The 12,974-nt window shown below is 35.1% G+C and overlaps 1 protein-coding gene across 1 annotated transcript in view; it reads right to left on the bottom strand.

Annotated features, from left to right (window-relative positions):
• Positions 1-3,293: 3,293 nt before the first annotated feature.
• Positions 3,294-12,974, bottom strand: part of LOC104588709 (geraniol 8-hydroxylase-like) — a 59,679-nt gene continuing 49,998 nt past the window's right edge. The window contains exon 3 of the mRNA XM_088895043.1: positions 3,294-3,914. Coding sequence (XP_088751169.1) covers positions 3,294-3,914 — 621 coding nt within the window. The remainder of the gene's footprint in view (positions 3,915-12,974) is intronic.

Here is a 12,974-nt window from a genome sequence, read left to right as displayed (position 1 = left end):
ATTTTGGGTAAAGTGATAAATAACTTTACAATGACAAAAATACCCCTCCCAACAACTATAAAATGACTAGTTTTTAGGGTGTTTTGGGCAATTGAATTATTTCAATTCTTATAAATAGCCCTATCCTCCATTCTCATCACTCCAATTCAACAATTCTCTTAATCTCTTCTCTAGTTCTCATACTCTCTCAAGTCCAATCTCTCAACCTCTCAAACTCTCATACATTATTTGATTCCCCAATTCTGAACTTTATTGAAGTTTCAAAAAGAAGAAGGCTTGCTCAAAAGCTCAAGTATCTCAACTCTCAAGATAGAAATTTGGGAGGCTTGGAATCTTAGAATTGAAAGGCTTCAACCATTAATCAAGTTGGGATTCCGAACCGGCAATCCGGGTAAGTATAATTAAATTAATTTTTATTTTTTTTTAGAATTAAAAAAAATGGCCGATTCCTCCCAAAACCTATTCCCAATATGTTCAATGTTGATGATATTCAGTCGTAGATGGTAGTATTAGCATCCTATTGATATTGATGGAACTTCCACCCCTAGTACTGATACTAGGGGAAAGAAAAAGATGGCCACTAAGTTGATTAGCCCAGTTTGGAAAATATTTAAAATAGAGGAGGTTCAGGGGAAGTGAAAAAGAGTTGTTTACCAAAAATGTAGGAAAGGCTCTAGCTATTGTAGCAATGGTGGTACTAGCCATTTGGGTAGACATTTGCTCACCCATAAAGAAGAAGAAGAAGAAGAAAAAGGGAGAGAAACAACACAAACACAAATTGGGCGGGGGGGGGGGGGGGATTGGTACTTTTAAATATTCTCAAGAAAAAATGAGTCAAGAATTAGCAAAATACATTGTACATGCTGCTGGACAACCATTTTTGTTAGTTCAAGATACTAAACTTGAAAAATGGTTACATAATTCTGTAAATCCACAATTTAAAAAAGTTTCTAGGAATACTATTAGATCAGATGCTTTAAAAATTTTTTATTCATATAAACAAAATTTAATTTATATGTTATCAAATTTTAATTCTAAAGTTGCAATTACTTTTGATATTTTGACTTCATAAGTTATATTTGTGTTACTGGTCATTTTATTGATGGAAATTGGCTTTTAAATAAAAAAAATTTAAGTTTTACTAAGCTTGAATGGATACATATTAGCCCAACTATTGCTGCAAGTATTTTAAATACTTTACATGCTTACGGAATTGACAATAAATTATTTTCTATTAGTTTTGACAATGCTAGTAATAATGATTCAATAGTAAATATTTTGAAATCTCAATTAAAACCACGTTTAAATGGTAAATTATTTCATATCAGATGTGCATGTCACATCTTAAATTTATGTATTCAAGATGCTTTAAATATTATTTCTACTCATATTTCTAAAATTAGAAATTGTATTATATATATTAAAAGTTTTGGAGCAAAAAAACAATAGTTTAAATATTTATGTCAAAATTATGGTTTAAAATATAAAGATTTTATATTAGATGTTAAACATAGATAGAATTCTACCTATGATATGTTAGAAAGTTGTATTTCTCACAAACAATTCTTAGTGATTTTTATAATGCAAAAATGCTTATTGATATTATATTTGAGGAAGACTGGGAAATGACAATTTGTATAAGAGATTTTTTAAAACATTTTTATGTTGCAACTAATGATTTATCGAGTATTTATTATCCAACTAGTTGTAATTTAGCTTATCAATTAATAATAATTAGTGATTGTTTTGCAAAATATAGAAATAATCCACAATTTAAAAGTATTGTTGAAATAATGGAAAATAAATTTAAAAAATATTGGGAGAACATTTCTCCTCTTTATTGCTTGGCTACGATATTAGATCCTAGGATTATGAAAGATGGTTTAGATATTTTAGTTGAAACATATTGTGAAAATATGAAATTTGAAATTAAAAATAAAAAAGAAGAAACTAATAGTTTGTTATTTAAAATGTATAGTTTATATGAATTTGAAGTAATAGGGAATAATAAAAATTCTATAATTTGTACAGTTGCATCTTTCACTTCTGAACTTGAGTCCAATAGTGGAAGAGAAAAACTTTTTTTATTTAATAAGTAAGAGGCAGAAATTCACTGCCTCGACAACAAGTTCATTTACTGAACTTAATTTTGATATTTTAGCCTGGTGGAATGAACATGCAAAAAATTATCAAGTTCTCGCTGCCATGGCATGCGATCTACTAAACACTTTGATGTCTACAGTTCCACCAGAGTCTTATTTTAGTGTAAGTACTAAGGTGTTGGGCGACAAGAGAAGATTAGGAATGATGAAAGCCTAGAGATGTGCATCTGCTTTAAAGATTGGCTGGATGGTGAAGATAGATTACAAGATAAAGAAGGGCATGACACTACACCTGATGTTTCACCTGAAACAGATGATCAAAGTCAAGAACAATAGGATAAAATGATGAAGTCAATATTTTTGTATACTCAATAGTTATATAGCATTTTTTCAAATTATTGTAAATTTTGTTTTAATTTTATTTAATTTATTTGATATTTTTTAATAACGTAATTTTTATTTTCAATTTATAACTATATTGTATTAATTTATTCAATGTTCCAATTTTCATATTTCATTCATGCAACCATTGTATGCTTTGTATCATTCAAATTTAAATGAAATAAAATTTCTATTTTTCTTCCAATTTGTTATTTACTTTGAGTCTTTGTCTCTTTGACTTCTTATTTGGTTAAGTATTTTTTTTTCATTTCTTTGTTAGATTTCTTATTTTTCAAATAGTTCCCAAAGGAAAGTTAAATATTTAAATTTTACTTAAATATTTTTATTTTTCAAAATAAAAATGTCAAAAAACAATCTGGTCCGGTTCGGCCTAACCCGAGGCCCGGTTTGTGGCCCAACCCGGTACGATGCATGCCCACAGCATGGTCTACAGCCCGCTCGGCCCAGGCCCGCATGAGCTTGGGTCGTGGGCCGTGCTGGGCCAACCCCCCAATTTATCCATGAGGAGGGTGGCTTAGCCTAGGACGGCCCGTGGGCCGGCACAACACGACCTGCACTTTGCGTGGGCCACAAGCGGGCTGGGCCGTGCCGACTCCCATTTTACATCTCTACCCTTTCCTCCAAGAAATGACTACTTCCTTTGGAGACATTTTATGATTAATAGCTATAAGAAAACTTGAATCTTTGAACAATTGATTAACAACTCTTTACCCAGCTCATGTTGCATGATTGCACACCTGACTTTATTGAAACTTTACCTTCTTGCTTCTTGATGTGGCAGTTGAAATTTCATCCACAAAACCAGTAGCCATACTTCTCAAGAAGCAACCTTGGCTTGGGAACTACAACGAGAGGAATCATTTTCTTTAAAGTTATTCCAGTCTTCTCCAACATATCAATTTCCGTGCCGTCGGCAAATCGCCGCTCAAACAAATGCAACAGTGAAGCTAAAACATAGGGGAGCAACCTCTTTGCTAAGGGAATCCCTGCACATATCCTCCTTCCTGTGCCAAATGGAAAGTAATGAAAATTATTACCACTATAATCCCATTTTCCATTTTTTGTCAAGAAACTCTCCGGATGGAACTCTAAGGGATTGTCCCAAGCTTCAGGATCTCTATGTATTCCCCATGCGTTCACCAGAACTTGAGCACCTTCAGGGATGGTATATCTTGCCACGTAGCAAGATTTACTTGGGTGTCGGGGGAGCAACAATGGCGCTACTAGGTGCAAACGCAGGTTTTCTTTCACCACTGCATCCAAACAATGTAACTTTGGTATATGCAATTCCTCTACCGTGCTGTTCTTTCCCACTACATCATCTAACTCATCTTGGATTTTTCTCATTATCTCTGCCATCGCCCACTCACTGGTTGTTGAAGTTGTATCGGTCCCTGCAACAACAAAATCCTACACAAAACACAGGAACAAGGCCTGCAGGTTAAGCTAGAGTGAGAGTGACACCGGATTCCTAGTCACCTACACATCTTGGCCATCACTTTGTGTAAGTTATATTTTTATTATAATTGCTTTTAAATGATGTTTCATATGTAATTTAGTTTATTTAACATTAATTTTTTCATTCTTTTTTTTTTCAGGTTGAATATGTAAATAGGATATGGGAATAGGCATTTGAAGAAGTCACAATTTTTACATTTCTTTGGTTTAATATATAACAAGACAACTAGTTATAATAAATTTATTATAATGGATGTATGAAAACTCTCGAATTTAAATATAAATGTTTATATTATATTTTGTTATTGAATTGTTTATAACTTTGAATTAAAAATACAAAAATATGGTCTTTTGCATAAATATATACAGGGTTTACAAATTACAAATCCACATCATAAGCATCTATTGATCTATGAAAAGTGAGATAGCTGCGGTTCAAAGAAATGCTTTTAGCGGCGAATATAACCGCCGCTTTATGTAGTATATTTGCCACAAATTAGTTTATAGCAGTAGATATTTTGCCGCTATAAGTTTTTAGAATGACAACTCATTGCATTAGCGGCAATTGTAAAACACCACTATATTATATATTTATCATTATTTTTATCAATAGTGGCGGATTATCTGCCGCTATAGCCTAATCTAACAATGAATGCTATGTATTTAGCGGCAAATATTTTTTCTATTATTTAATTTTTTTCTACTACTAATGGTCAGTATTTTAGCGATAGACAATTTATTTGCCGCAAAATGTTTTACCAACGCGGCTTTTAGCTGCAGAAGTCTATTAGTCGCTAGAGACATTTAGTGGTGAATTTCTTGTTCTTTAGTAGTGAATAAATTTGTCGTTATAGACCATTTTTCTTATAGTGACAGTTTAAATTTCCATTAGAGAGACTGTAAGCCCTAATATTCACTTTATCTAACAAATGTGCCATTCCTATCAGTATGAAAACCCATTTAGGTAATTTTCCGAACTGCTCAAACATGCTTAGGTATTTGATTTATAATGGCTCTCATTGATTGGCAATATTAAAAACAGCTTAGCTCAAGACCTAGTGCAATATCATAACCAATTGTGAGGTTAAGTGTAACTTTCCAATTTTGCCAATCTAATTCTAAGGTCTGAGTAGAGGTGGGCCGTCACAAGCCGTGCCATCCTCCCCGTTGGAAATTTTTGGCCTTAGAGTAGTCAAATTGTGTCATTTTCCTAGTTAATTTCAATGTTGTGACTTCTGAGGATTTCTGTGCAAATTCTGTGCAAAACTGGGAAGTTTTCATGACTGAAATGTTGCTTTTGGGAAGTTGGTGTGAAATCCAGTTGAGAGAGGGGGTGTTTTTGTGAAAAACTCAAAGCAGGAGGGCGCCTCCTATCTGCTAAACCTAGTTTGGCGCCCCTTCTACTGTATTAGCATGCTCCCCATGCCTTAGCAAACCCTAGGACGCCTTTTAACCCAATCTTTTCACTTTTAGCAAACCCTATCTGCCCCTAGGTGTTTAATCTCCACCCTCCACCTCTTTTAATTTCAACCACTCATTCTAGGGCACTCTTTTTGCAGCTTTTAAACCCTAGGGCGCCACCTAACTACTAATCCTCACCATTTAGCTCATCACCACTAGATCTCAGCCCTCTACTCCATCTTATATCTCAACCATCCACTCTAGGGCGCCACCCACTCTTCTAATCTCCACCTTTCAACCCTAGGCACCTCAATCTCCTCCATTCATTTATGGGCGCCCAAATCTCAGCCCTACATAATATTGGGCTTCTTCTATTCTCAGCCTTAGGATCACCCCAAAAACCATCCTAACCCTCCATTAGAAACCCTAGGGCACCCATAACTTTGCTAAAACCTAGCTGTTGCCCCCTTCTTTCTCTTTAATTTCAATTGTATCCACCTTTCTCTATAAAAAGGACCCAAGAGCTCCTGAGAAAGGGTTGGATTTTGCCCCTAGGTAAGACGGAAGGTTGATCTTGAGAAGTTCAAGGGTAGAGGAAGAGGAGGACGCCTAGGCAAGAGGAGGGGTTCCTACTTGCAGTTCGCCAGCACCACTACTAGCACCTCTAGAATCGGATCCCAACCACTTTTACTTTATTTTAGTTTTAATTTTTGTTCTTCCAATTCCAATTTCGTTATTTACTTTCTGCAATTTATTTTCATTCCGTTTGATCTTCGTTCTATTTTTTGTAGATCTGCAATTCGGCCAGGTAAGACGGAAGGCCTAGCTCAAGAAGTTCGAGGGTCAAAGGATAGATCCGTAGACTACTACCTCTGATTGGATTACAGATTTTTATTTCATTTGTTTTGTTAATTTATTTTTGTATTTATTTATGTTTTTGCACTTTTAACTTTCAGTAATGTTTGAATTGTATATTTTTCTCAGTTTAATTAATTAATTTTTATATTTTTACACTTCCCTCTTGTGTTCTCTTGTCCGATATGAGTGTATATTAATTTTTCCCTCGCTTCCCTGTGGATATGACCTATTCTCACCCATTTATTACATTTGTAATTGTTTGAGAATCGGAAAAAATTTATAAATATTAAGCTGGTGTTCCGAAGTGCTTAACAACACGCTTCCGGACACACCATCGTGCTGTGCCGGCACATGGCCCTAGGCTGGGCCGAGCTGCAGGCTGTGCCATGGGCTTGGGTCGTGGTGGGCTAGGCCACAGAGCGGGCCTTGGGCCTGGGCCGAACCGGGCTGCACTATTTTTTTCAATTTTTTGTTTTTTTTGAAAATTTTGATTTCTTTTCTTAGTAAAATTGTAAAACTAAAATATTTATCTTTCCTATGAACTTTGGGAATTGGGAACTATTTAAAAAATTAGGAAATGAGAAATCTAAGTTATTTAACACATAAATAAAAAAAAATACTTAACCAAATTGAAATAAGAATGATGGAATAACAAATTGGAAGAAAAATAGGAATTTTATTTCATTTAAATTTGAATGGTACAAATTAATGAATTACAAATACAATGATTGGATCAATGCATACTTGGATGAATAAAATATAAAAATGGAATAAATTAATAAAATATAAAAAATACAATATGGTTACAAATTGAAAATATAAAATTACATTGTTAAAAAATTAAAAAAATATATCAAATAAATTAAATAAAATTAAAAAAATTACAATAATTTGAAAAAAATGAAAAATTCTATACAAGTAGTCAGAATTCATGAATCATCTTTCATGACTTTCATCATCTACTTCGGGTGAAATGTCCGATGTTGTATCATGTCCTCCCTTGTCATGTAATCTACTACATCTAGCCAATCCTTGAACCAGATGCACATCTCTATGCTCTCATCGTTCATGCAGCTTCTTTTGTCACCCAACACCTTGGTACCTACACTAAAACAAGACTTTGATGGAACTGTAGACACTGGAGGGGTTAGTAGATCATATGCCATGGCGGCGAGAACCAGATGATTTTTCAAGTGTTCACTCCACCAGGCTAAAATATCAAAATTATTTGATACTTCACCTAAATTAGAAAAAATTGCTTGTAAATAAAAATTAAGTTCAGTAAATGAACTTGTAAAACTAGCAGATTTCTACCTTCTACTTATTAAATAAAAAAGTTTTTTCTCTTCTAATACTGGGTTCAAGGTCAAAAGTAGAAGAAGAAGATGATGAACAATTGTAGGAATATTTCCTACAACTTCGGATTCATACAAATTGTATATTTCAAATAATAAATTATTAATTTCTTCTTTTTTATTTCCTATATCAATATTCATATTTTCACAATATGTTTCAAGTAAAATATCTAAACCATCTTTCCTAATCCTAGGGTCTAATATTGTAGCTAAACAATAAAGGGGAGAAATGTTTTCCCAATATTTTTAAATTTGTTTTCCATTAATTGTTATGGTAAATTACAACTAGTTAGATAATAAATTCCAGATAATTCATTTGTTGCATCATAAAAATGTTTTAAAAAATCTCTTATGCAGACTGCCATTTCCCAGTCTTCCTCAAATATCATATCATTAGGCATTTTTAAATTATTAAAATCAGAAAGAATTTATTTATGAGATATACAACTTTCTAACATAGCATAGGTAGAATTCCACCTATGCTTTACATCTAATATAAAATGTTTATATTTTAAACCATAATTTTGGCATAATTATTTAAATACTTGTTTTCTTGCTCCTAAACTTTATATATATATATATATATATATATAATAATACAATTTCTAATTTTTGAAATATGATTTGAAATAATATTCAAGGCATCTTGAATACATAAATTTAAGATATGACCTGCACATCTAATATGAAATAATTTACCATTTAAACATGGTTTTAATTGAGATTTTAAAATATTTATTGCAGAATCATTATTGCTGGCATTATCAAAACTAATAGAAAACAATTCTTTTATTCCATAAGCATTTAAAGTATTTAAAATACTTACAACAATAGTTGGGCCACTATGTGGTCATTCAAGCCTAGTAAAACTTAAAATTCTTTTATTCAAAAGCCAATTTTCATCAATGAAATGACCGGTAATACAAATACAACTAATATTAAATTTGGATGTCCAAACATCCGAAGTAATTGCAACTTTAGAATTAGATTTGCGAACAAAGAAATTAAATTTTGTTTATATGAATTAAAGTTTTTAAAGCATAAGTTCTTATAGTATTCCTAGAAACTTTTTTATATTGTGGGTTTACAATGCAACCATTTCTCTAGCTTTGGATCTTCAGCTGATATAAATTGTTGTTATGCATGTACAATATACTTAACAAGTTCTTCTCTCATTTTCTCTTGTGAATATCTAAAAGTTCCAAAACTAGTCCCCCTCCTAATATATGTTTGGGTTGTTTCTCTCCCTTCATCTTCCTCTCGCTCATGTGTGAGCAGATGTCTGCTCAAATAAGTCATACCACCCTTGCTACAATAACTAAAGTCTTTCCAACATTTTTGGCAAACGACCCTTTTCCCGTTGTCCTCAATATCCCTTACTTTGAAAACTTTCCAAACCGGGCTACTCAGCTTAGAAGACCTCCTTTATCTGATAGTATCATTACTACCGGGGGTGAAAGTTCCACTTCCATCGACATCAATCGCATCAATGCTAACACTATCGTGAAGCGATTGAATGTCATCCATGGTGAACATGTTGGGGAATCGATTTTAAGAAGAGCAGACCATTTTTTTAATTCTAAAAAGATAAAAGTTAATCTAATTCAACTTACCTGTATCCCAACTTGATTTCAACGGTTGAAGCCTTTCAATGTCCAAGCGTCCTGAATTGAGATACTTGACCTGGTTGAGCAAGCCTTCTTCTTGTTGAAAGTCGAAACTTCGATAAAGTTGAGACTTGAGAATTGGATAATGCAGAATCAAACAGTCAGGTATTCAAAATTTCTCAGATTGTAGATAATTGAGAATGTATGAATATGAGAGAGAGAGAGAGAGAGAGAGAGAGAAAAGTTTAAGAGAATTGTTGAATTGGTGTGATGAGAATGGTGGAGGATAGGGCTATTTATAGGAATTGAACATAATCAATTGCCCAAAATACCCAAAAAACTATTTATTATTAGTTGTTGGGAGGGGTATTTTGGCTATTGTAAAGTTACTTATAACTTTACCCAAAATGCCCCCTAAACTAGTTGTTATAAAACCCCCCAATAGCTGAAACTAGCCGTTGGGCCCCTTTGGGAGGGGGCCCAAAGGCTATATTCCTAGGCGGGCCGTGTCGTGTCGGCCCTTGGCCGGCCGTGCTTCGTGCCTCACAACCCGACCCGATTTACACCTTTAGGTCTAGGGCATAACTGAAAATTTGTCTAGGTTTAGTGTTTCATCTAAACACTCATTGACCATGCTTGTGGTCTAACCCTAACAGTTGAGACAAGCGGCTCCACTATTTCGACAACATATTAGTGTCAACTGTGTTAGGATAAACTCTTCAAGTTTATCTAATGGTTGAGAACATTCTAAACTAACACATGTCTCATAAGTGTCTAGTTTAAGAAGTAATTCATAGAAACACACCAATTGAACATAAACCAACAGTGTATTTATTGAAGGGATGGGAGATTCATCATATGGATGGTTGAACCTTGCAGGGAGGTTGGGCGAAATTTCAAAATTTTTCTTTCTCTCCCATTTGGGAATCACATTCCCTAATTTAAAAAACTGCATTTTCAAGGTTCGTTCTTGAAACAAAACTGAACCAGATTTGAAACCAAAAGAGGGAGAGGGATATACCTGATACGGAATCAAAAAGAACTCCCAACATAGGTGTTCACGCCCAAAGAGGATACCAAATCCGCCTCTATTGAAGATGACACAGCGTAGGTTGAGGCATGATCAACAAGAAGGGTTTTTCAGCAAGAACCTGGGATTCTTCACCAAAAATCGAGTAGAGTTGTGTGAGCATGACTTTTGATTGTTTCTTCACCAAGATACAATATCAAGAATGGTTCTTGTTCATTCCAAAAGGTGGAGATCAAACTGGGATGGTGCCAAGAACTGAGGGAGAGAATAGACTACAGAAAGGAATGTGTTTTCTCTATGGAATTCACCCCCTATTTATAATCCTTTCAGGATCAGCTTCCTAATCTGATTAGGAATGAGATTTCCTAATCTAAATGTTGTATTTAGATCTACACATCAGAGATTATAAACCTATCTTATCCAACTGCTAATCCCAATCAGAGATTATAAACCTAGAATGATCCATTTTAATTAAACCACTTAAGTCCAGTTTGAAATGGGCTTTAGGCCCATAAAGTCATATTGCTCACTTAACCCATTATATGCTAACTAGTTCGGTTCTCTTCATATGGCGTGGAACCCTAGCATTGATCTACACATCAGCCACATGAGTTCAACCCAGCCTTTATTATAAGGCCTGGCCAAATTAACTATAGGTCATAGTAAACCCCTGAGTCCATCACCATGGGCTCTTAATGGGTCCAACATTTACATTAAATGGTCCTTGGGTCGAGCCATCTTGTGAAGGCCCAAGAACTGTGGGCAGATACAAGATTAGCCCATCAGGTATTACCATAAATGGTCTTACACTTAACCTCTCAGCCCTTAATGATCATACACTGGCCGACGAGAGAAGACCTCTCCCTCGGCTTCAAGGTACAGTGTTGCACTCTCTACTCACATGGATCCCGGGAATTAAAACCTTTTGCATACATTTTGTGAAACCATAACATGTAAATATATCTCTATATGAATATATTTTGCAAAAACAAATTTCAAATACATTTAAAATTCGCTGTCGGTAGTTTAGGTTTCCATCAGAGAGAGTGCATTCCCCGATCATTCACTTTGTCTGACAAAGGGGCTGATCCTGTCACTATGATCACCCACTCAGGTGAATTCTCGGACTGCCCCAACATACCCATGTTTTGACCTGGTAAAGGATCTCACTGATTGGCATATCAGAGGTAGTCCAATCCAACACGTAGTGCAGTACCATAGTCGAGTCTAGGGGTCAGGTGTAACATTTCAGTTTTGCCCATCTATCTAAGTCTTGGGAAATACTGAAATTTGGTCCAGTTCAGGGTTTCAAGAAAACCCACACTACATATACCTCAGGTCTCACCTTGACAGTTGAGACAAGCCACCCCAACCAATTTGGCGGCACATTAGTGTCAGCCTTGGCAGGATAAATCTCCCCAAATCTTATCCAACGGCTATGAAGATTCTTAACTAACCGAGTCTCATAAGTGTCTAGTTTAAGGGTATTACATAGAAACACACCATAATAACAAGAATCAATTATGCAATTTATTCATTTACAATAAATGACAATAAGTACATCTATCTAATTGGAGCTAAGGGCATACACTGTCTAACACTTATATTAATCATGCTTAAATTTTTGTGTACATTAATCAACCTGAAAGGAACATTTCCTTTCTTGGAGTTCTCCATACTGTATCTTTTGACAATTTTGTCAATGTAAGTAGACTGGGATAATCCTATTATCCTCTTCGATCTACCTCTACAGAGTCGAAGACCCAAGATGTAGGAGGCTTCTCCGAGATCTTTCATGGAGAGTTGCTGTGAAAGCCATACTTTCACTGTAGTTAACATCCCTACGTCATTCCCAATGAGTAGAATCTCATCTACATACAAAACCAGGAACATAACCTTATCTCTCACTGCCTTCTTATAAACATAGGTCTCATCCAGATTCTGCTCAATGTCAAACTGTTTGGCGGTAGAGTCAAACCAGATGTTTCAACTCCTAGAAGCTTGCTTAAGTCCATATATGGGTCGATTAAGTTTACATACCATGTGTTCCTGACCTACAGCTTTGAAACCATGCGGTTGCTGCATATAGATATCTTTAGTAAGATCTCCATTCAGGAACACAGTTTTGACATCCATTTGCCAAATCTCGTAATCATGGTATGCTGCTATAACTAGCAGGATCCTTATGGATTTAAGCATGGCCACGAGCGAAAATGTTTTCCTCATTGTCGATTCCCTCTTTCTGAGTGTACCCTTTATCCACAAGACGAGCCTTGTAGGTCTCAACTTTACCATCGGGGCCCTTCTTCCTCTTATAAATGCATTTACAACCAATTGCTTTGACCCCAAGGGCAGATCTACTAGAATCCAGACTCCATTGGTCTCCATTGAGTCCATCTTAGTTCTCATGGCATTTACCCACTTCAAGGAATCTATATCCAACATAGCTTTCGTATAAGTCACGGGATCCTCCTCACTGGTTGTGGCTTCCACTAAGTAACTTTATTTGTCATAGTCGTAACGAACTGGTGGCTTGGATACCCAAGTAGACCTTCTAGGTTGGTTATTTTCTAGAGCTTATGGGACATCTCCCACTACCCCTGGGCTCTCCTCATCAAGAACAACTTCCTGACGAAGATTATCTAAGATGTAATCTTCCTCTCGGAAGTAGGCATTTCGATTCAAAACACCTTTTGCTCTTTTGGATCATAGAATAAGTAACCTGAAGAGCCTTTGGGGTAGCCTACAAATAGGCAACGGC

This window comes from Nelumbo nucifera, chromosome 1 (assembly GCF_055504915.1).
Source record: "Nelumbo nucifera cultivar China Antique chromosome 1, China Antique-T2T, whole genome shotgun sequence".
Lineage (NCBI taxonomy): Eukaryota > Viridiplantae > Streptophyta > Magnoliopsida > Proteales > Nelumbonaceae > Nelumbo > Nelumbo nucifera.
The sequence above is the reverse complement of the archived record's forward strand: the minus strand, read 5'-3'. Positions and strand labels throughout refer to the sequence as shown.